This window comes from Phascolarctos cinereus, unplaced genomic scaffold, assembly GCF_003287225.1.
Source record: "Phascolarctos cinereus isolate Bilbo 61053 unplaced genomic scaffold, phaCin_HiC Scaffold_4;HRSCAF=312, whole genome shotgun sequence".
Classification (NCBI taxonomy): Eukaryota; Metazoa; Chordata; class Mammalia; order Diprotodontia; family Phascolarctidae; genus Phascolarctos; species Phascolarctos cinereus.
In genome coordinates, this window is record NW_027555847.1 from 328,538,326 (window position 1) to 328,562,951 (window position 24,626).

A 24,626-nucleotide genomic window follows, 5' to 3' on the forward strand; every position below is an offset into this window, starting at 1 on the left:
AGTTGGATGTTTTTCCCCTTCCAGCACGTATATAATAAATCTCCCTGAAAAAAATAGATAAGCAAAAAATGCTGACAGGTTTTTGGCAGACAAACACACCATCAAATAACACTATGATTTTTACAGCCCTTACTCATTAGACACAAATACTGTTGCTATTTTGAGCTAAAAGAGCTAAAGATACACTGTCACACTTTTCCCTCACAAGTCTGCCGCTCTTAGATGGAAATCAACAATTTTCATTATTTGGTGCCCCCTGGTGTTCAAAATAGTATTTTTTGAAAAGGATAAATACTTTACATGTTCCCAAGGCATAAATGTTGAGAAAGATCAGTGAAGAAAATCTTGCACTACAGAAAGAATCATCGAATGAATGAATTTTACTTTATTAAAATATATATTTATATATTAAAATATTGTATGATATATATATAGCATTTATTTGTAAATAATAAAAATATATGTGAATATATAATAAATACACATTTATATATTTTTTAAAGTATATTTAAGATCACAGACTTAGAACCAGATGGAATCGTAGAAGACACTTTTTATAACCCTCTTGTTTTACAATTTAAGAAACTGAGGCCCAGAGAGGTTAAAAATGTAAGATTGTAGAGATAAATAGATGAGAGACAGAGTAAGTATTTATTAAGCATTGATGATGTGCCAGGTGTTTTGGTAAGTGATGAGAATACAAATACAAACAACCTACACAATCTTGACTCTCTAGTAGTTTGTGTTTTAATTGGGGGAAGACAATAAATAAATTGGGAGAGCTGGAAAAGGTGGTGGTCATGGAAAGGGTAAGAGGAGGGAAAGTCTGGGGAGTGATTTCAGTACCAAGTGAAGCATGGGGGGCAGGGATGAATCAAAAGAGTGGGGTCTCAGGCCAGAGAAATTTCCTGGATGAGAAAATAGTTGGAAAGGAGAAGTGAAGGGCAAAGAAGGTAAGTGACTCATCCAAGGAAATGAGGTCCTTTGATGCAACAATTATTCATTTAGTGAGGTTTCTGGTATGAAATTTTTATATACTGAATATCTACCCTGATCAATAAAGTATCTTTTTTGTTAAGCATGATCTACCAAAAGAAAGGGTTGGATTAAAACACTTAATAAAGAAATAACTTCTGCCTTAGTTATCTATTGACTTTTATGAGGCAAGAGTGAGGTGTCCTGGAATCTGTCAGTAAAAAACTAAATAGATAAATAGAAAGTAAATAGTATGTCAATACTTGAAATCCAGCAAACAGAATCTATCTTCTGGGGCTCAGGGGTGAAAGATTAAAAGTCTCCTTGTAAGAGAGTTATAGGTAGGACTGGGATGTTGCAGATGATTTGGCTTTAATGAAATTAGAAACTGAAGAGAATAGAAATTAACAATGGCTGACGTTTTTATAGCACTTTAATCAAAGTGCTACATATGTTTACTCACCTGATCCTTACAACAGCCATGAGAAATTGATAATACATTGGTTGTAACTGAAAGTTCTAAAGAAGGGGATATAGGGGATAGGAAACAAGTGTTAACAAAATCAAGTCAGTAGCTTCTGTACAAGATGAAAGGTGGTGCTGGAAATGGAAGAGAAGTAAAAGTAAACAGAAGGTAACCAAACACAGTCCCATTGACTTGCATATCTGTACAACCAGATGGGATCTATGCTACCACTGTACACACTCTCATTCCACTATCAAAAGAACTAGTCTGAGGAATGGCTGAACAAATTGTGGTGTATGGTTGTGATGGAATACTACTGTGCTATAAGAAATGATGAACTCAATGATCTTAGAAAAACATGGAAAGACTTGCACGAAATAGTAAGGGGCGAAGTGAGCAGAATCAAGAGAACACTGTATACAGTAATAGCAATATTGTTTCAAGAATGACTTTGAGCAACTAAATAATTTTGACTATTATAAATACACAGATTAAAAATAAAAGACATATGAAGACACTGTCTACATCCAGAGAGAGAACTGATAAATAGAAGCATGTATAGAACAATTTTATATATATGTATGTACACACACATACACACACACCTATTTGTGTCTAATGGTAGCCATCTCTAGGGCTGGGGCGGGGAGGAGGAGGAAGTAAAAAAGGAACAAAAAGGAAAAAAAAAAGAAATGTACACGATAATTTTGTTACATATTTAAAAGAAATAGCAAATTGTACATAATAGATTTGCAGTTTTGTGTACAATCATCTTTTTATTATACTATGTAACAGAAATATTTGTTTTATTCAATAAACTAAAAATAATTTTTTTTTAAAAAAGAGCTAGTCTTGATCACACAATTTCTGTGCAGGTCACAACTGAATTAACTTCATCTTCTTCCCTTGCTTCAACACCTCAGAAACAGTAAATGCTGGGAGGGGAGAAGCCAAAGTAAATGGATATACTTAGGAACTGATGTGTTGAATGGAAACAGCTATATTTCACCAGAAAGTGGTTAGAAATGCTGGTCTAAGGTTTAAGACAGAGGAAGGACTGGAGTTCAAGGTACAGAAGTGACTTACCTGGAGGGTGAAAGACAAAGGCACCCATGCAGCATAGAGGAAGTAAGACTGGGGAATCCCCAAATTTAGGGGGAAAAAGAACTAAGAAAGGAGATCCTCCCTGCCAGTATCATTCACATCAGTACCCTTCCTTCTCACTTACCTAGCTACCATCCTAGTTCAAGTAACTCATCAACTAATTAGTCCTATTAATCCCCTTGCTTCTACTCTTTCCTTTTCTGTCTCATCTTTCACAAAGCTACCAAAGTGATATTTCCAGATATCTGATTCAGATCAGACTATGTCACTCCCCTACTCAAAAACATTCTGCTCAATGTTATCTAGTGGCCTGGAACTGTGATCTTCTTAGTATAGGGAACTCCCCAAAGAGGAAATCCCCTTTTACTAATGTCAGTCAGTACCTTCTCTGAAACTTCAAAGTCTTAGAGAGTTACCCAGCTCACTAAAAAGTCAGGTGACTTGCCCAGGTTATGAAGCAAGTATGTGGCAGGGGTAGTTGCTGAACCTAAGTTTTCCTGGTCTCAGAGTCAGGAAGGCCTATTTGTGTTTGATACTATTGTTCTAGGTAATTCTGTAATTTTGTAAGATGAAGATAAAATATATTGGTATAGGAAGTTTTCTCACCAATGAGTCTCCTACACCAGTGAAATCCCAGTCCCTATTTATATGCGTATAAAGTTTTTTAAAAAAAAGCCCTTTCCATAAATTGTGCAGATATCTACACTAGTATTTTGTATAAAAATCAAACTACTTCCCTATTCATATTCTTATTGCTATTGCTTCTGCCACTTAAGCAGGTCCAAATAAGCTGCAATCACTACAGCTCACATTCCTGCCTGATACTGGATCTTTATTCCACATCCCTTATACCAGTTGCTTACGTGGTGGCCATAGATAAGCTCTGCTAAGAGCACAAACATCAGAAGGCTGTCTATCTATTTGTCTAGTTAAAATCTAAACATACATGCTGTTTAGGTTCATGTAAGTACTTATGAAGGATGTTGCTTAAAATGGTGCCCAACATAAGCACAGAATTTTAGAGCTGGAAGGGAACTCAGCCAATATCCAAAAGGAATCCCTACTATAATATGCCCAACAAATCATCATGTACCCTCTGCTTCAAGATCTCCAATGAGGAGGAACCTACTACCTCCCAAGGCAGTGTATGCCATTTCATACAGCTCATAAACCTCTAAAAAAGGTTTTTGTTCAGTTATTTTGATAGCAAATCTAAATTTACCTTTTTTTTGGGGGGGGAAGAGGGTGTTTCCACTCATTGCTCTTGTTTGGTCCTCTGGGCCTATATAAAGAACAACTCTTATTCTCCTTCCACAAAACAGTCCTTCAAATACTTAGACACAATCATGCCCTCCATCCTAAGTCTTCTCTTCTCTATGCTTAAAATATCCACCTCCTTCAAATGACCCTTCATAGGACATGAGATAAAGGTCCATCACCACCTGGATGCCTTCCTTTGGACATTGTACAATTAATCAACATCCTTCTTAAACTGAACACAGTATTACTGATGAAAGGGACTTTCATCTCCCTGTTCTTGGAAGACATGTCTCTTTTAATGCAACCTAAGATCTCATTAGCTTTTCAAAAACCTTTTTAAAATTCATATTGATCTTTCAGTCTGTTAAAGCCTCAATCTTTTCATACAAGCTGGTGGCTAACATCTTCTGTCTCATCCTATATTTGGGAAGTTAATTTTTTGGAACTCAAGCGTAGGGCTTTACATTTTCTAGCCTATCAAGATCTTCTTGGACCTTGACTCTATAATCCAGTGTGTTAATTTGTCTTCTCCCCTTTGTGTCTTATGTAAATTTGATGAGTATGACATCAAATTCACTAGCATTTAAAGTTTAAAGATTGTGTTCTCTTATTTTTCCCCTTGGAAATAACAGCCTTTGCTATTCTGGACTCCTATCCTGCTTCTGTTGTGATTGTTAAAAATCCAATGTGTTTAACTGGTCTATCAAAACTGCCAATTTTTTCAGTAGTCGGTACCTTCAAAGGTAAGGAAGGGCGAGTACAGGGAAAAGTGGTGAAAATTATGTTGGAATAATTCATTTAGGATTAAGAAAGGCCAGGCCAAAATTTTACAGATTACATCAAATCCTTATATCTATATGCCATGAATAATTTTGTTTTGACAAATTAGTCAGGAGGTAAAGGATATGTGCTAAGTATCTCATAAAAAAGACCTATTTTGAGCACAAAAGAAAAGACTTCTTAAAGCATGGAAACAATTTCTGAATTAACTGTCTGCACAGGGTCAGACCAGGGACTTGTGAGAGCAAAGTTCAAAAGCATTACTAAACTAAGAAAACAAAAATGTTATTACATAGCAGGCAGGTGAGACTAACTTGATCTATTTAAACAAACTGTTTCAGATGAAAGAAAACAGACTGTCACCAATTCCTAAGAAATTGTAATCAATATTGTAACCACAGTGTTTGTAATCACATTGTAATCAGTTGTAACCATGGTAAGGAGACCAAAAGGACCTAGAACCACCTTAGTCAGTAAATGCTTGATCCTGACAGACTAGTCAAGAACAACATTGGTTTATAATGTAAACTCATTGAGAAAATCTTTTGATTTATGATGGTTAAATGTAAGTAATCATACACACACAAAAAACTGAAAATTAGCTGTGGAGAAAAAAAATCTATAGAAAGCTTGACAAGAGACTCAACTAAACCAAATTACCCCAAGATTATTTAAAGATGAAACTGGAAAGATGAAATGACCTGTCAAAATGTCTATGACCAACTCTTGTCTACATCAATAACAGTGGAATCATCACAGTCACAGTCTCTAATGCACTGCATGAGGAAATAGAAATGGCACTAAAAACAACTGAGATGAAAGCTAAATTAGACCATGACTTTTTTTCCCTTTCTTTTTTTTAATATAAATTTATTTATTTTTAGTTTTCAACATTCCCTTCCACAAGTTTTTGAGTTCCAAATTTTCACCCCATCTCCCCCCTCCCCCCACCCCAAGATGTCATGCATTCTGAATATCCCTTCCCCTACTCTGTCCTCTCTTCTATCTCTCTCCCCTTCTCTTACCCCTTCCCCTTCTATTTTCCTGTAGGGCAGGATAGACTTCTGTACCCCTTTTCCTGTATTTATTTCCCAGTAGCATGTGAAAACATTTTTTTAAAACATATGTTTTTAAAACTTTAGGTTTCAAATTTTCTCTCTTCCTCCCTCCCCACCCACCCTCATTGAAAAGGCAAGCAACTCAATATAAGTTGTACATGTGCAGTTATGCAAAACACGTCCAGAGTAGACATGCTGTGAAAAACTAACTCTATTTCCCTTAATCCTATCCTGCCCTCCCATTTATTCTATTCTTTGTTTTGATCCTGTCTCTCCTCAGAAGTATTTACTTCTGATTAACCCCTTTCCCAATCTGCCTTCCTCTCTATCATCCCCCTGCTCTCTTGTCCCCTTTCCCCCCTATTTACCTGTAGGGTAAGACAGATTTCCATACCCAATTGAATGTGTATGTTATTCCCTCCTTAAGCCAAATCCTATGAGAATAAGATTCACTCATTCCCTCTCACCTTCCCCTGTCTCCCCTTCCACTGTAAGAGACTTTTCTGTTGGTTTTTTTTGTGAGATAATTTACCCCATTCTACCTCTCCCTTTTTTCTTCTCCAAATATAATCCTCTCTCATCCCTTCATTTTATTCTCCAGATATGACCCCTTAATCTTCAACTCACCCTGTGCCCTCTATCTATCTATCTACATATACATACATATAATTTTTTTCCTCCAACTACCCTGATACTGACAAACAGACCATGACTTTTATAAAGAAAGGAAGCAACCCTATTCTGGAAAAGTTGAGGGATGTTTCAAAATATTTGAGAGAAGGGATGTGACTGTTAGAATGAAATATCCAGCCTATGTTTCCAGATTTATTTCCCATTAGCCCCCCTTGTGTTTTCTAAGTTCTACTAAAGCTCTACTATGAGGTGGTCCCTGAACTTGGCTCCTTAGGTTCTATCTCAACATCTTTACATAGATTGTTACCTATGCTGGCAAAAGACTCCCCACATTACTCTCTTAAAATTCTTAGCTTCCTTCAAAGCTCAATTCAAGTAACACTTCTTACAGGAACCCTTTCCTGTTCTTTATACTTGCTAGTATGGTTTTCCCCCTCAAATTATCTTGTATTTGTTTTTCTGTTTACATGGTGTATCCCTCCACGAATGTAAGCTCCCTGAGAGCACTGTTTTTTGTTTTGTTTTGTTTTACTTTTTGTCTTTGTATACACAGTGCTCAGTACAGTGATTTCTGTATAGTAGGTGATTAATAATTTCTTATTTTCATTACTGACTACCCCCCATGGCAATTAAGATAATATTAATAACTACTCACACATATGCCTACTTTCTCATCATATATTGCATAGATTCTCCTATGGAGGAATTATTGGACAACATGGACAGGAATCACACAGGATAAGGAACTGTAATCTGTACCACTGGAGCAATTATCTACATCAGTGAGATCTACCAAAGTAAATAAAATTATTATTAATAATTTGCTAATATTAACAATCTTCATTAAGTATTCACAGCTTGAGGCAACTTTGTAAAATACCAGCTTTCTGAAGATATTTTACTTTTTCTCCAGCATTCCTTTCTCCATCTGGGTAAATTAGCCTCAAGATTCTTTCCCTTTTCTCTGCCCCAAACAAAGTATTGCCCATGATTTATGTCTCAGACTTCTGAATGACATAATCTCTAAGTTGCCACAATCTTTCAAATCTTTCACATTTCACAGACCTCAATGTCAAAGATCTGTTTTACACTATCTACATAAGATTTCTGGGCTTATGTAGGCTATGTCTACACAGGACTACTGGAATGACCATTCTGATTGAAGAGATCCATCTAAACAATCCATTAATTCAATAAAAAAGAAAAAAGGCTTAACTAAATTAACTATTTTAAAAATTGAACTGACTCATGAACTAGCAGTTTTGTGAAACTAGCTATAATTTAATCAAATATAAAGCAATTTTTGTTTCAAAAATCAAATTCATTATTATTTAATTCAAAATTGAATAGTAGATCCTGCCTTCTGGCCTGGAATGTTACTGCATTGAATTATTGAATGTGAAGAGCTGGAAAGGACTCTTTGGGATCATCTATTCCAAACCCTCAACAGATAAGTACTTGAGAAATACAATTCATAAGCATTAAATATTTTATTTCAAAGTTGTTATTGTGCAAAGTATAATTAGCATATTAATTTTCTATTTTCCATTTCCTAACCAAATATTTTAGGGCAACCTACTCAATCACTATTTGTGATAGCATCTTTCTGTGCATTTACTTAACCTACAAGATCAATCTGTATTTTACTCAGAAGTATTCCAATAAAGAGTTTGGTTTTTATAGTTTAGATAAACAAAAATCTGTAAATATGTTTGTGCTGCTAAATAATTTGTTTCACTTTCAACAAAATGTATTCTGATGACACAGGACAATATTATTTGCTGTTAAGCCAAATAAAAATGCTGTTAGCCCTTACTATATTAATGAATCATCTTTTTTCATCGTTAGAATATATAATCAAAAGATAAAAACAAAAATATTACATGAGGTAGAGGAGAACACTCAATCTGAAATCAGAGGATATGGCTTCAAATTGGACCTTTGTCACTTACCACCTGGCCTCAGACATTTACTAGCTATGTGACCCTGCGTAATTTACTTAATCTCTATTTGCCTCAGTTATCTCATCAGTAAAATGGGGATAATAATAGCACCTACCTCTCAGGGTTGTGGTTAGGGTCAAATGAAATAATTTTTAAAGCATTTAACACAATGACTGGCACTTGGTAAGCACAATATAAAAGTTTTATTATTTAAATTAAAATCATCACCCCATAAATATGCTCTATACAACATAACCAAAAGTAGCATTGTGGATCAGGAAGAATATTTGGCATGGCAGTCAGAAGGCTCAAGTCCCAGCTTATTAGCTATATAATGTTGGGTAAAGTATTTCATCTACCTGGGGCTCAGATTTAAGGACGGGTTATCTTTAAAGTCCTTTCTGGTTAAATTTAATTTTAAATTTAACATAAGGCTTATCACTCTACTGCATACGTACAAGTTCTACAAAGTGCTAATGAAATAGTCTTGAATTTTTTACAAAGTGATTACCAATGTCATCTTGGTTATAAACAACATATTCTCTTATATTACTTGTATTCAATACATGTTGGTTAATAAGGATTATGATATAATGCCACAGAAAAATAGTACATCAGTCAGAAGGGACATTGGAGATAGTTTAGTGCATGGGTTGGAAAGCCTGAAGGCCAAACCCAGGCTACTGCCTATTTCTGTACAACCAATGAGCTAAGAATGGTTCTGGTTGGTCATCTGTTTTGGCACAGCTCATGAGCTCAGAATGTGTTTTACATTTTTAAATACAAGAAAAGTGGGTTAATACAAATACTACTCAAAGCATGAATCCCTAATATGATGTCTGTGAAGGGTGGTCACCCAGTCTCTGATCATACTCAGGATCTCTAAAGGAAGCCTGATTTATCAAGGGGTAGTTCTAAATAATCTGATTGTAAAGGTTGTAAAGAAAATTTGAAAAGAGTAGCCATAAAAATTTATGAAATCTAAAATACTTTCATTGTCTTCTCATTTCCTATTGCCTATAAAAAGCAATATTTACTGAGGAAGGTCCATAACCCCTCACATTAAATCATGTATTCAGCTCAAAGCATCATTATTATGTTTTATATAAGTATTAGCAACCATATTTTTATTATTTAAACAAACAATAAGAAAAGTCAAATTAATTTTAAATTTAGCAAATTGTTTATCATTCTTCTGCATACAAACAAATGGCACTTAGCACAAATGAAAAAGTCTTGAATTTTTCACAAAGAGATTACCAATGTCTCAGTCATAAGCAACAACATCTTCCATTTTCAATTTAACCTCAATCTTATGAAAAATGCTATAAAATAATATAAAGCAGGGTTTCTTAACCTTTCTTGTGTAAAGGATCCTGCTGGTAGTTTTGGGAAGCCTATGGACCCCCTACTCAGAATAATGATTTTAAACGCACACAATGAAATACATCAGGATTATGGGGAAAACCAATTATATTGAATTAGTTACAAAAATACTTTTTTAAGGCTCATAGACCCAAAATAAGAACTGATATAAAGAAAATTAGGGAGATATAAAAAAGACTTAGTTTGTGAAGTCTAATATTGCTACCTAAATATTACTAGTACTTTGTGATAAGATTATAAGGAAGTTTTCAAAACATTTGTCTACAATGCTTATGCCTAGAAATAAAGCTATAGATGTCAATTGTCCTAGTGCTTTGTATTTATAAATATTACTTAAATATAATAATGGACAATCATTAAAGAAGGATTGAAACCTTTAAAAAATCCAAACATTTTAAGATATGCCTCCCTCCACCCCAATAACAAAAACAACCACCCTCAGTACAATGTAGTATAAAATTTCCTACCTGTTTCTGGAGCCATCTTTGATGTCTTTGTTGCTTTCTTCTCAGATTTTTTAATTTGTTTCTTTCTCTCTTACTTAGCCTTTGGTTAATGGCACCCAAGGAGAAACCAGCAGATTGTAAGAAACCAATAGATGAAATGCCTTCCTCCTGGTCACCAGGCTCATCCACACCACTGACAGCTACAGGGAAGTCCATCCGGAAAGGCAGTTCATCAATAGTATCATGGTGAGAATGTATGACGGAAGCCTCTAAACCACACTGAAATTCTTCTTCTCTTTGTCTTAAAGTATTACAGGAAGGCACTGAAAATCTTTGCAGTAGCCCATTATCATCAAAACTGGATGAATCCGGAGAGGAATGATTATTTTTACTAGAACCTACATATAAGCCATGAGGGTCAAAAGACTGTGTTTCATTTAGCCTGTTACAGGCAGGAATCTTACCATGTGCTTCATATAAAGTAGGCAATAAGGCCAGTTTCTCTCGGATGTTCAGATCCAAACTATGTGATTTTCTATGAAAAGCTCTTATACTGCATCTGTCAGTCACAGACTGGGGAACAAAAAGACAGTGTTTTGTATTAAATGCTTTGAAGTGCAGTTTTTCACTCTTCCTCTCAAAATTGGTTGATCGCACCTCCAGGCAAAGAGCTTCAGTTAATCTTCCAGGAACGTTATTATTTTGGGCCATGTTTAAAAGCCCTTGATTTCTGTTCTTCCAGGCAACACCTGTACTTTTGAGTGTATTCTCCTTGTTGAGGCCTGACTGAACTCTATAAAGTGACAAGTATTTTACTGAAGGTCTCATTAGTTTGATTACAGGAATAGGCTGATAATCTGTCCTGCTCTTGCAAAGACGTACAGCTACAAATTGGCCATAGGAACATTTTGGGCTGCTGATGAATTTAAAGCCCTCCAAACGGGACCCACAAAATGGGCAATTCAGTTTTCCAACTGTCCAATGTGCCTACAGGTACAGAAAATAAAAACAATGCATTAATTCTGTGTGTGTGTGTGTGTGTGTGTGTGTGTGTGTGTGTGTGTGTGTGTATGAAAGAGAGGGAGAGAGAATAAATGAATGGGAGAAACAGCTTTGTAAAACTTTTCTTTACTATGGTAAAAGCAAGCTTTCTGTTTGTATAAAGCAGCTTGAACAGCAAATGAAACAACTTTCAATGAATTAAAAGCAACTCCAAAGTTCTATAAAGAACTTCATAAACTATTGTCTGAAAACTACTCTTAAAATACTATAAAAAAGAATACTTAAGTATCTACCCACAAGCCGAATATAGATTCAGTGTGTATCTATAACTTGGGAAATAAATTTGTCTATAAAGCTGAATTTGAAAATAAAGTCTCAAAGTTAAGATTCTATTTTGGCACACTTCTTTCATACTAGCTTTATGGAAGGCAAATTCTTACAAGAAATAGAATAAAGCTTTGCCTAACTTTTTACATATAACCAAAGTATATTGATTGCATCCATTAGGTAGAACACAATTATGATACAAATTTTAAAACTACTAGTAAAATGAATTAGTTTAAATATTCATTATTACTGTAGGAAGTAACAGACTATTTGCAGTATTATAATACATTATGTAAGGGTCAGAATATTTATAAATACTGAACTGTTTTTCTAGGAGATAAATACAGTAAGAAAATGTCCAAATTTTGGATGACACCAAATATTATAAAACCAGAAATCTGTATGTAAACAAAATTTCAACAATCTGAATCTCAAATTTTAAAGAAAAAAGATTATTCTTCTCAGGTTTTAAGCTTTCATATATATATATACATACATACATATATATACATATATAAACACATATATACATATATACACATATATGAAATATATTCATATTATATATATATCCTATTCATTGACAGCAGATGATTAGAACCACTCCCCTCCCACCTTGATATTCCCAGTAACAAGCATATTTTCCCATTGATTCTTAATCTATAAAAAAGAGGATTTTAATTTGGGAGTAGTCTTTAATGCTTACTAAAGTATTACAAAAGAAAGTTTCTATGCTTTTGCAATTTATAATCAGTTCTGGTACTTCACATGGCATAAAAAATCCTGAAAAATTTGTGAAGAGAAGGACAAGCAGGACCCTTCAGAAACAAGCATTTCTGGACTTCTGAATAAGTTTTAGATCATGGTAGCAATGGTAGGAAATTTTTTAGTAAAAATATCTTACTCTTTTCCACGTCTGCTTTTGAACAAACTAAAACAGTTTATTTAAGATTTGTTCCAAATAGAACTAATGCAGTTCATATCAGAGCAATCACTTCTGGACTTGGATCATCTATCCACATGATGAACATGCTCTGAGGTCCCAAACAGTGATCCCTAGAGGATGAAAGTGTTTTTTACTTTCCCCAAAATTGGAATTTAGCAGAAATTTGAGCAGTTAGGTGGCACAGTAGATAGGGTACTGGGGCTGAAGTCAGGAAGACTCATCTTCCTAAGTTCAAATTTGGCTTCAGACACTTACTAGCTGGGTGACCCTGGACAAGTCACTTAACCCTGTTTGTCTCAGTTTCTCATCTGTAAAATGAGCAGGAGAAGGAAATAGCAAGCCACTCCAGTATCTTTGCCAAGAAAACCCCCACTGAGTCATGAAGATTCGAACATGACTTAAATGACTGAACAACAACAGAGATATGAAAGGAGCATTGTCATACATTTTGCAATAAATGAAGAGATACAGAATTTACATAGGGTAGGTTTTGGGAAAGAAGTACAAATGCGAAAAACATGATTTCTATTGGCTGAAACGAAAATAACTTAGAAGTGAAAAACCAAAATCAAATATAAATCTAATTTTACCCTATAAAATTTGGGACTAAATTTGATAAAACCTCAGTTCTTATGAACTAAAGAACTGTTTGTTTGGGTGTCCATCGATCCATCTATTTATCACAAATAAACCATTCCTGGTTTTATATATACGTATAAGAGACAGCCTGGCCTTGACATATTAGCTAAAGAGTTGAAGAACTGACCTTAGAATAAGGAAGACTTGGGTTCAAGCCCTGTCTCTGACACATACTGATTATGTGACTCTCTAATCCCTTTGCTTTCCAAAACTCCAAGATGCAGAAATGGTACAGACTTGTGGTGGTCAAGGAACTTCTTACTTGGTTCTCCCTGCACTGATGAAATCACAGATCTGGTAACACACACACACACACACACACACACACACACTCTTTTGCAAGGGTATACAATTAGTCCACTTTTACTTTAATATCAGAAAGAAATTGCTCCATCCCAAAGTGGAAAAGCTCTTCAATCACCTGGCTTAGAGCTACACTTTCAAACAGTCTTTAAGTGGCTGCTTTAGAATATGACTGAGGTGCACAGGGAAGCCATTTTCAGGTGGTAATGTACCTTAGGAGGGATTCTTTTATCAGATGATTTCCCAACTACAATTCTTACCTAAGAGACAAGCATAGGCTGACTGCTGGGACAGAACAGATTCCAGGGAGGAGAGTAGAGGGTACTAGGGAAAAAGGTCTGAACATGGAGGGCACTAAAGCCAAATCACTGCTATTTCACAATTTTACTTAGTACATGCCCCTAATCAAGAAGGACCTTACAGACCTAAAATAAATAAAGTGAATTTCCATATAAACAGTCATTCCTTCATATGCCCTTTTCTTCCCTTCTCCCTCTGACAGTGTCCTTCTGCTCTTTTCTCCCCCTTCTACTAATCAAGACTGTTTTCAGGAAATGATCTTAGTCAATTTCACCTTACTATGAATAAGTCATTATGTTCCCTCTCCCAGGGGTTTTTATATTTGCAATTCATGCTTTACTTCCAAATATGATTTTAAGCTTTCAGAGGACAATTTCATATCCAACACGGTGGAATTTACATCACACCAAACATCTGGCATTTAAATATATATTGAATAATGAAATGAATAAATAATGAACAAATGAGGATTATATCCCATTTCTAGAACTTCATGGATCAATGAACAGAGCATTTGGGGGGGGGTTTAATTGGCTATTTTCTTTGCATCATAAATTCTAAATTCCTATTATATAAGCAACTTCCCAGGAATGAATGAGTATTTATTAAGCAGTCACTATGCGAAAGCATCTAAGTTCTATGGAAACAAATAGAAAAAGTAAAAAATTCCTGCCAAAAGAACCATAAAAAGTGCCCTCCCCTCTAATGGGGGTAGACAACACATAACAGTTTAGCAACAGGGCATGTGGAAAGGTGCAAAAGTCCTAAGGGATATCAACTGGGTGGATGGCAAGGTCCAAGAATCCTTAAGTTAAATAACTAGGTCAAACAACTGTGGTGGGGAACTACAGGGCATAGGTAGGACAAATGGTAGTGACTGATAGTCCTCCATCTAATCTAATCAGGTGAGCAATCAAGCACCTAAGCATGAGACTGGCCCTGAATGCTGTCATTGTTCAGGTAATTGGGACAGCTATGTCTCATTGTACAACCAGGTCTCATTAGCTAGAGAATCTCTTGTTACTTGGCTGAATTTCCACTGCCCAGTTTGATAATGCTGACTTACACCCTATCGATTCAAGTCATGAAATATTTATTAAGCAGTTTCTGTGCAAATAAGGTATTGTTCTGGATACCATATTTCAGAAAGAATATTGCTAAGCTGGGGAGCATCCTGGGTAGCATGACCAGGATCATGGCACCCAGAACTGAAAACAATACTCCGGGTACAATATGACCAGGTCAGAGTATAGCAGTTCTGGATATAATGTTCCTCAATACAGCTTAGAAGAAAAGAAAACTCTGTGGATGCCATACCATAATGTTTACCAATACTGAGCTTATAGTCCATAAAAATATTCAGACCTTTTCCAGTCAAATTGCTATCTAATCATGCCTCCTCTACCTTAGACTCATTCATTTTTTTAAGCCAAATGTAATTTTTTTTTTACACATTAAGTTTCATTTGCTGTTTATATGACACGATCCCAAGGCTCTACATAATCCTGGTCATGCTACCCTAGGAAAGAGAAGGCTCGGGTGTCAAGGGAGAGAGAATAACAGCCATCTTCAAGTACCCAGTGGGTTATCATGTAGAAGAGAGATGAGACTTTTTCCTGTTAATCCCAAGGGGAAGAACTATAGTGACGGGTAAAAGCTGAAAAGGATTAGATTTAGGCTTGTGAGGTAATCATCTAAAAGTTGGATTTGCTGCCTTAGAAGGGAGCTTCCCCTTACTGAAGGTCTTTTCAAGCAAAAGCTGGATGACCATGTGTTGGATATGTTTTAAGAAGGAGGTTCTGAAATGTATGCATAGGACTAGATGGTCTCTGAGATCACTTCCAACTCTGAGGTTCCTCGTGTGTCACATCTCCTCACTGGCAGTGGAGCAGGGTACATAAACTTCATGAGGGTTAGGACCTGTGTTTTATCTAGCATCATCATCAATGACAATAAACATTTATTAAGCACTGACTATAAGCCAGGTACTGTGCTAAGTGCTAAAGAGACAAAGAAAGATAAAAACATGGTTCCTGTTCTCTAGGAGCTCATAGAATGGGGGAGAAGACATGCAAATAACTATGAACATACAAAATAAATGCAGTGCAAGTAGAAGGTAGCCTCAGAGAGAAGGTACTAGGTAAATGAGTAGTAGGGGAGAATTGAGAAAAGCCTCCTAGAGAAGCTAGGATTTGAACTGAGTCTTGAAAGAAGCCAAGGAAGGCAGGAGGTGGAAGTGAGAGGGAGAATTATAGGCATGAGGGACAAGCAATAAAAATGCCCAGAGTTGGGTGGTGGAGTATCATGTTGAAGAACAATAAGGAGTATTGCTGGATCATAGAATATGAAGAAAGGAGTAAGGTATAAGAAGACTGGAAAGGCAGGAAGAGTTCAGGTTAGAAAGAGCTTTAAAAACCAGAGGACTTTGCATTTGATCCTAGAGGTAATTGGGAGCCACTGCAGTTTATTGAGTTGGGGGGAGGGAATTTACATGATGAGACCTTTGGGAAGACCACTGTAGCAGCTGAATGGAGAATACAATGGAATGGGGAGAGACCTGAGGCAGGGAGACCAACCAGAAGGCTACTATAATAGCCTAGGCATGAAGTGATGACAGCCTGCACCATGTTAGCAGCTATGTGAGCAGTAAGAAGGGATGTATTAAAGAGATGTTGTGATGGTTGGAATGACAAGATTTGGTGACAAATTGAATATGTGGGATGAGTGTGAGTGAGGAGTTGAAGATGACACCTAGGTTCACAAACTGGTAGGGATGTCCTTGACATTGAGAAGTTCAGAAGAAGACGTTTGCTTTTATTTTTGTTTTTGGGGTAGGAGTAGGAGGGAAGATAATGAATTATGTTTTGGACAAGATGTGTTTGAGATGTTTACAAGACATTCCACTTCAAGATGTCCACTAGGCAATGTAAGATAAGAGAAAGGTTACTGCTGGATAAATACATAATAATATCTACAAAGAGATGACAACTGAACCCAGGGGAGCTGATAAGATCACCAAGTAAAACAGTAAAAAAAGAAAAGAAGGCCCATGAGGGAGCTTTGGAGGATACCCATGATTAGCGGGCTCCATCCACAATATAGATCCAGCAAAGGAAACCGGGAGTTTTCTGTGCAAAGAAGTTGGTTAATAAGTATTTGTTGACTTTAATTCGTAGGACATCAGTTAGTATTATCATATTGAGACTAATGTTTGATATTGGAAGACAGTCTCTTTTCAAGTCCTGGCTATCTGTTCTTTGTCGTATGCTATTTAACATTTTTATCAGTGATTTGGATAAGAACAGATGGCATTTTTGTCAAATTTCCAAGTGTCACAAAGCTAGGAAGGAGAGCCAAAATATGGGATGACAGAGTCAAAATCTAAAACTGCACTGACAGGCTATATAACATTTGGCATCAAACATTAGTCATTACACTATTTTTTTTCCTGCCATTCCAAATTAATCTCACCAGCTCCAAATCTATTTCTATCTAGCTCTTATCTCTACATCTTTTCAGAGAGAATAATAATAATATGAGAAAGGTCAAATGTTTTGCTGAAATTTACATAAACTATAGCTATAGAAGTCCCTGGAAGTACTAGTCTAGTAACCCTGCCAAAAAGAAAATTTAATTAGTCAACTATAACCTGATTTTTCATGAAACCTTTCTGAATCTTTTTGATTACTACTTCCTTTTTTAGATTTTCACAAATCTTCCCCTTAATTGTACATTCTAGAATTTTACAAGGAATCTAAGTCAAGCTTGCTGGCATATGGTTTGTAGACTCAACTTTTCCCTTTTTTGAAAATTGGAACATTTGCCCTACTCCAATTCAGTGACACCTTTAGGATCTTTCAAATATCACCGACACTGGCTCAGCAATCATGGTTTCTAGATAATTCATTAACCTGGCATGCAGTTCATCTAGGCCTACCTAGGGCAGGAATCTTATCCTGGTGTCCACTAACCCCTAAGCAGTTTGTGAATAGATTTTAGGGAGAGAATGAACTTGGTTGGGGAAAAAAAATACATCTTTACTTTCACTAACCTTTAACTGAAATCTAGCATGTCCTTCAATAATGAATTTTTTTAAACCACATTATTCTGAGGAGTCCCATAGGCTTCACCAGACTATGAAAGGGATCCATGACACAAAAATGGCTGAGCTAGAAACTTGTGCTCACCTAGTAATGACCCTACTTATCTTTGGTTTCCATTACTTGTTAGCTATTTTTCCTCAGTCCTTTCCAGTCAAAAGGTAGTTCTCCTTGAGAGAGAAAAGAGTTATGCACCTCTGCCTTCTCATTGTCATTTATTATTTCTATACTATCCACACTGAGCAGTAAATATATTACTTCTTTGATTTTCTTTATCCTAAAATAGCTTTGAAAACAAAACAAAAAACCCTTTACTGTTGTTGTCCTTAGCCTTGCTAGTCCTCACTAGCATTTTTTCACTCAGAACTTTAAGAACTTTTAAAAAAATTTACTGGTCTATACCATAATTTTTACTCATATTCCATTATCTACCTTTGTTTCTATCTTTTGTACATGTCCTTTCTGAAATCCATAATTCTTTCTTTTTTTCTTTACCAGAATTATTCCTTGTCTTTAAAATTTATTTCGTGAGAACTTCCATCCCCTCTCATGCTAACTTTCAGTGCTGAATTTTATCCATGGCACTCCACCTGTCTTCCCTCTAAATGCATTGAAATCTATTTTCCCAAAATCTAGGATATATGCCAGATTTCCTCTTTTCTTCAACTTCCTTTACAATGTCCTCATCATTTCTGCCCCTGCAACTAGTTTCTCCCGTTAATGAGAACTAATCTAGTAAAGAATTTCTCCCTATTGGTTCTTTCCTCTTTTGAAGCTGAACATAAGGTAAATCAAGAAGAAATTATTAGCTGCCCTGGGTTTTTTTTTTTTTGGCAGAGAGAGATCTTCAATACATCAATATTCAGATATGTGAATAATTCAAGTCTCTCGTTAGTACTATAGTTTGCCTCTGTGCCAGGTTTATGATATGGTCCCCAAACTCATCTATTTTCTCCTTCTATCCAAGTGGTCTGTAGCATACTACAATTACAATATTGCATCGATTTTTGTCTATCTCAGTCTTTATTCAAACACCTCACCAGGCTTCCTGAGTTCCTTCATACAACTTCTTAACCTAGTTTGTTACTGCCTTCGAGAAATCCTGGTTTTTTTGCACCTACGGTACAATAAGTGCAATACGGAGGTAAGCAAAGTGCTAACGCAGAATATGAGGCAAGTTGTTACTGATTTAGGGGAGGTTTTATGGAAAGGTAAGACCTTTGAGTAAGCTTTTAAAAGTGGGGGGTCAGAATTCAAAATGAAACAGCAGGATCTGGGGAGAAGAGCTTTTCTAAGCATAGGGAACAGTGTGAGCAAAGGCATGAAGGGAGTAAGACATAGAATGTGTATAAAAGTGAGTAGAATGAGGCAAGGCGGTTCCACTTCTGGGAGCCAAGATGGCAGAGTAAGAAGTAAGTCACTGTCATTCTCCCTTATTATCCTTTGGAAGCCCAGAAAATATTGCCCCAGAAAAAACTCTGGAACAGCTGAACCAGTAGAAAGATGGGGTGCAGCAGTCTGGTAGCCCAGGAAGCTTGAGGGATTAACAGGAAAGGCCCCTCTTGCTCTGGCATAAGGGGAGCAGTACAGAACGGGAGGCATCCCAGCAAGCTAGCAGAAAGCCCCACCTAGTATACCAGGGGGAGATCCTGAACTCCAGGTGGTGGAGAAGGTAAGCACCAACACCAGGACCTCAGTACAGTCAGGGGAACCAGTGAACACCAGCTCAGAAAACCAGCACACGCCAGGGCGTTTTCTAGCAGCCAAGTCTCCCAGAGCCTCAGCAAAACTCTGGGAAGCACAGCTTCAAGGGGGAAAACCCTGGGTGGAGAAACATCCTGCAGCAGCGAAATATCCATCTGCAAAGAGCCAAAGAAAATGAAAGGAAAGGACTGGGTGAGCAGGCAACCTCCAGGGGCCCAACTACCCAACTCTACCCCTTGAGCTACAGTGTTGCTGATTCCAGCTCAACACCAGCTAAGCTTCCAGAACCCTACAGCTTCCAAACACCAGCATTGGAGGCTCCAGCAAACAAAGCCAGTGACCAGGCCCCAGTCTCCCAGCACAAGAACCTTCGGTTAGTGGCCCCTGCTCCCCAGCAGGAGAGCTCAATCTTTTTAAAGGCCAGGAAATAAGCTAACACCATGAGCAAAAAGAAACATACTATAGATTCTTATAATGAGAACAGTGAATATCAAGGCAGAAATTCTGAAGAAAACAGCATTGTCAACAAACCCACATCTGGAACCTCAAAAGGGAGCATGAACTGGTCTGAAGCCCAAAAAGCCTTCTTGGAAGAACTCAAGAAAGATTTTAAAAGTCAAATAAGAGAGGTAGAGGACAAATTGGGGGAAAAAATGAGAGGTATGTAAGAGAGAGTCAATAGCTTGGAAAAGGAAGGACAAAAATTAACTAAAGAAAACAAATCCTTAAAAAGCAGAATTGTCCAAACAGAATATGAGGCACAAAAACTCACTGAGGAGAAGAGTTCCTTAAAAAATAAAATGGGCCAAATGGAAAAGGAGGTACAAAATCTAATAGAAGAAAACAATTTGTTAAAAATTAGAATTGGGCAAATGGAAGCTAATGACTCTATGAGAGATAGAGAATCAGTCAAAGAGAAACAAAAGAATGAAAAAAAAGATGAAAAAGTAAAATACCTCATTGGTAAAACAACTGACCTGGAAAATAGATCCAGAAGAGACAATTTAAAAATTATTGGTGTATCTGAAAATCACAATGGGAAAAAGAGCCTGGACAGTATCTTTCAGGAAATCATGAAGGAAAACTGCCCTGAGGTTCTAGAACCAGAGGGTAAAATAGCGATAGAAAGAGATACTCCTGAAAGAGAGACCTCCTGAAAGAGATCCCAAATTGAAAATCTCAAGGAACATAGCAGCCAAATTCCAAAATTACCAGGTCAAAGAGAAAATACTGCAAGCATCCAAAAAGAAACAATTTAAGTATCATGGAACCACAGTCAGGATTACACAGGACCTTTGTAGCTTCTACACTAAAAGACTGGAGGGCTTGGAATATGATATTTCATAAGGCAAAGGAGCCTGGATTACAACTAAGGATCAACTACCCAGAGAAAATAAGCATAATGTTTCAGGGGAGGAGATGGACATTCAACGAAATGGGGGATTTCTAAACCCTCCTGACAAAAAGACCAGAGCTCCACAGAAAATTTGATCTTCAAATACAAGACTCAAGGTAAACAGGAAAGGGAAAAAAACCACACAAAAACACATGTTATTAATAAGGGCAAACTGTTTACATCCCTAGGAAGGAAGATGACACTTGTAACTCTTGAGAACTGTACTGTTATTGCACTATTTTAAAGGGGTATACGCAGAGGGGGTGGGTATAATTTGACTTTGATGTAATGCTAAAAAAAATCTAATCAAGTGGGTTAAATGGATCTAAGTAAGTGGATTGATCTGATCTAACTAAGGGAATATAATGGGAGAAAAGGCAAGGAGGAGGCAGACAAGGGTAAATTATATTACAGGGAAAGGCACAAAAACCTATTACAGCAGAGGAAAAGAAGAGAGGCAGATGAGTATTGTTTGAACCTTACTCTTATTAACATAATCAATTAGGTATAGAAATCTAACTTGCCCTATAGGCAGTAGGAGGGAAAAGGGAAAAGAGACAAGACTAGAAAGGTCAGGTAGTACCAGGCTGTGGGGGAGGGGTATCTTGAAAGTCTAGCTATAGAATCTGGATTATCACTTCACAGTGACAAGGCTACCCAAATCTTTGAATGTTTTTCCATACAAATAGGCTATAATTCAGGGCGTGGGGAATCTGTGCCTTCCAGGCCACATGTGGCCTTCTAGGTCCTTGGATGCAGCCTTTTGACTGAGTCCAAGTTTTGCAGAACAAATCATTTTATTAAGGGGATTGGTTCTGTAAAGTTTAGATTCAGTCAAAGAGTCACAACTGAGGATCTAGAGGGTCACGTGTGGCCTTAAGGCCTCAGGTTCCCCACGCCAGGCTATATCCAGATGGGCAAAAGACTGCATTGCTCCAAACTGCGTTACCTTATTTCTGCATGCAACTTGCATATAAAATGAAATTAAAGTTTATGTAAGGTCCTTGAGGATAACAGAACTTTAGTTCAATAGAATCCTCAAGGGCCATTCCATTGGATCACTTTAAGGGTGAAACCACCTTATAAAGTTCCTTTTGGTATTCCAGTAATACGTTTGAATTTGTTGTACATGTTCTGACCATATTACTGATTCTACTCTATAGCAAACAGTTTACCAGTGAGGTTCTAACTTAATAAGAAACTTAGGGGCAGCTAGGTGGTGCAGTGGATAGAGCACTGGCCATGAAGTTAGGAGGATCTGAGTTCAAATAGGGCCTCAGACCAAACACTTAACACTTACTAGCTGTGTGACCCTGGGCAAGTCACTTAACCCCAATTGCCCCCCTCAAAAAAAAAGAAACTCAGAATTTTGTTTTTCTAAAACACTCAGGTAGTGTTTGAGAATTCCAGAAATGAACAGAGCACATAACTGTTATTCAAATAGAAGATGCTCCAGAAGAATTTAGGGAGATACATTCAAGACATAAGCTCCTAGATAAGGAGCAGTAGCTTTTTTTGTTTTGTTTTGTTTTTGTTTTTATCTTAGTATCCCCCAGTGCCTTGTATCTATGGGGTACTTAGTAAACAATAGTAGAATCATATTGAATTATCTTAATTACAAGAGGATTATTTGCCCTGAAAGATAGACATTGAGAGCAAGACATCTAAGTACTTAACAGGTTAATAGTTCCCTAACCAAAATAGCACCTTATTTTTATATCATTAAAAACAAATCTAAAGAGACTGATCTGTTAACAAATTAGAATTACTGAAAGGTAGACAGTTTGTTGGGTCTTTAATACTGCAATGGCTCATTTAGTCTTTAGGTCTCACAAAAAGCAAGAGTAACTTCTGACACTTTTCTGCATTACTGAGAGGCAATCTTAAGTACAGATCCATCAATAACAAAGGTGAACTCAGGGAAGAAAGGAGGGCAAGAATATCCTCCTCCTCTTCCTCCTCCTCCTCCTCAGTTATATGACCTAATATTGACAGACGTGACTGTGAACCTATGAATGCCTGACAGAGTAACCTGCATACAACAGGTGTTCAGTAAATGTTTGCTGAATGAAAGAACAAACAAGCTCAAAAGAAAATTCTGGTTGTACTGCTGAAGAGTGACATGACCCCTATTTTACCTAATAAAGGGCTGAAAATACCTAGGCCTCCCCCCAAAAATGCAAAGATCCTTTAAGTGGTTTAACTTAACTTCAATAAGATTAGAGTACTATTATTAGGCCAGAAACTTATACATTTCTCTTTAAACTGTAAAAGCTTTTCCCAGTGTTTTTTTATTTTATATTTTTAATACTGAGGACAATTTATTTTCCATGTGTGATAAAATATATATTCAGGATACTATAATGCAAATCAGTGAAAATCATTTTACTTTCAAAATTTTAACTCATGTATAATTTTTTCAGGAACATATTTTCATAATGTAAAATAAATTCAGGACCTTATCCAAGAATTCTGTACTGACAGAAATAGAAATAGTTATGGGGCATATATGGTGGAAGAGGGGTAAAGCATTCTAGCTAAGACTTAATTTTTAACTTTGAGTGGTAAGCCCTAAAACACCTGGGCTACCAAGGAGATGGAATGCAACACTTCCACCATTATTCTAAGGTCTCTTGAATATACAGAAAGCATTTTTACTTTGGTTGGTCCAATTCGATATGATGACATACAAATGGCATATTACTAGCAAACAGTGACATGTACCTCTTTAAACTCCTGAAATCAAATTCTCCCAAATGGAACAAATTCCCCTAGTCAAAGAGCTTAAACTTAAAGAGACAAAAATCCATTGGAAGTTATTTTTTAAAACTGCTTTTGCTCTAGAAAATAGACACCTACCTTTTCTAGTGCATAATTCATCCATTCTGGAAGGGCTTCTATATTCATGTGCCATACATTACAAGTATTCTGAGGTATAGCAGCTAAATCATGACCATTCTGCTAAACAGAGAAGCATGAGATTAGTTTAATATTTATTTAGTTCATTAGTTATACATTCGAGTTAAGTACCAAGTACATTCCAATTCAGCAGGGGAAACATATACTCTACTCTGTGTTCACCCTTCCCCCCATCCAAAACCAAAACAAACCAAAAAGAAAACTCAGCAAACAAAAAAGCATTTCAGGAAGCATCTATTTGCTTAAAGTGGGGATCTAGCTCTCTGTTTCCATGGACTCATGAATTAAAAATGCATGGTTTAGCAGTAAGTTACCTAGTGTTTTCCTTTTGTTATTAAGTTCTTCACAAGATTTTCTTGACCTCCTGCCTTTGACTAGCCTCAAAGTGACTGAGCATATAAATTCATTCTTTTATTATCTCTTTGTCATGTTTTAAGACAAAAAAAATCTTGACCACAGTAACTGAGATTTTGTGAAAATTTTGGCAAAACTGATTATTGTTCTAATAATTTATATGAAATATTGGCAAGATATCATACCTAACACATCTATTGTGAAGAATACAGTGTCATCTAGTATGAAGATAAAAAACTCTGAGTATAATATGCCTAGAGGGAAAAAATGATTTTGAGCCTACAATCAGTTGAAATTAAAAAAAAAATAATAATAAACTCATGACTGTCTTCCCTATTGGTCAATCTGATAGGCAGAAACTATGATGAAGAGCTAGAGATGCTGTTTTGAGCAGAATTTTCAGACTTGCTGAATATTAGCCCCAATGGAAGACAATACGCAACACAGTATCTTAAATACTCTGAGCAAAAAACACTCTGCCCAAGTCTTAGGACACTAAAACAAGATAAGTGTGTTCTGATATCCAGGAGCTTACAGTTCTAAAGGAAAGGCATAAAATTCCTTATTTGAGAGTTCCATTATTTT

At 36.4% G+C, this 24,626-nt stretch overlaps 1 protein-coding gene across 4 annotated transcripts in view; it reads right to left on the reverse strand.

Annotated features, from left to right (window-relative positions):
* The window catches only part of RNF180 (ring finger protein 180), a 221,042-nt gene that overhangs the window by 138,441 nt on the left and 57,975 nt on the right, over window positions 1-24,626 (reverse strand). For 3 of the 4 annotated variants that reach the window (XM_021007243.2, XM_021007244.1, XM_021007245.1), the window contains 2 exons: window positions 23,628-23,726; window positions 10,073-11,038 (listed from right to left, as the gene is read on the reverse strand). In XM_021007243.2, the coding sequence (XP_020862902.1) occupies window positions 10,073-11,038; window positions 23,628-23,726 (1,065 nt within the window). Of the gene's footprint in view, window positions 1-10,072; window positions 11,039-23,627; window positions 23,730-24,626 lie in introns of all 4 variants that reach the window. The other variant, XM_021007246.1, reaches the window with a different exon arrangement.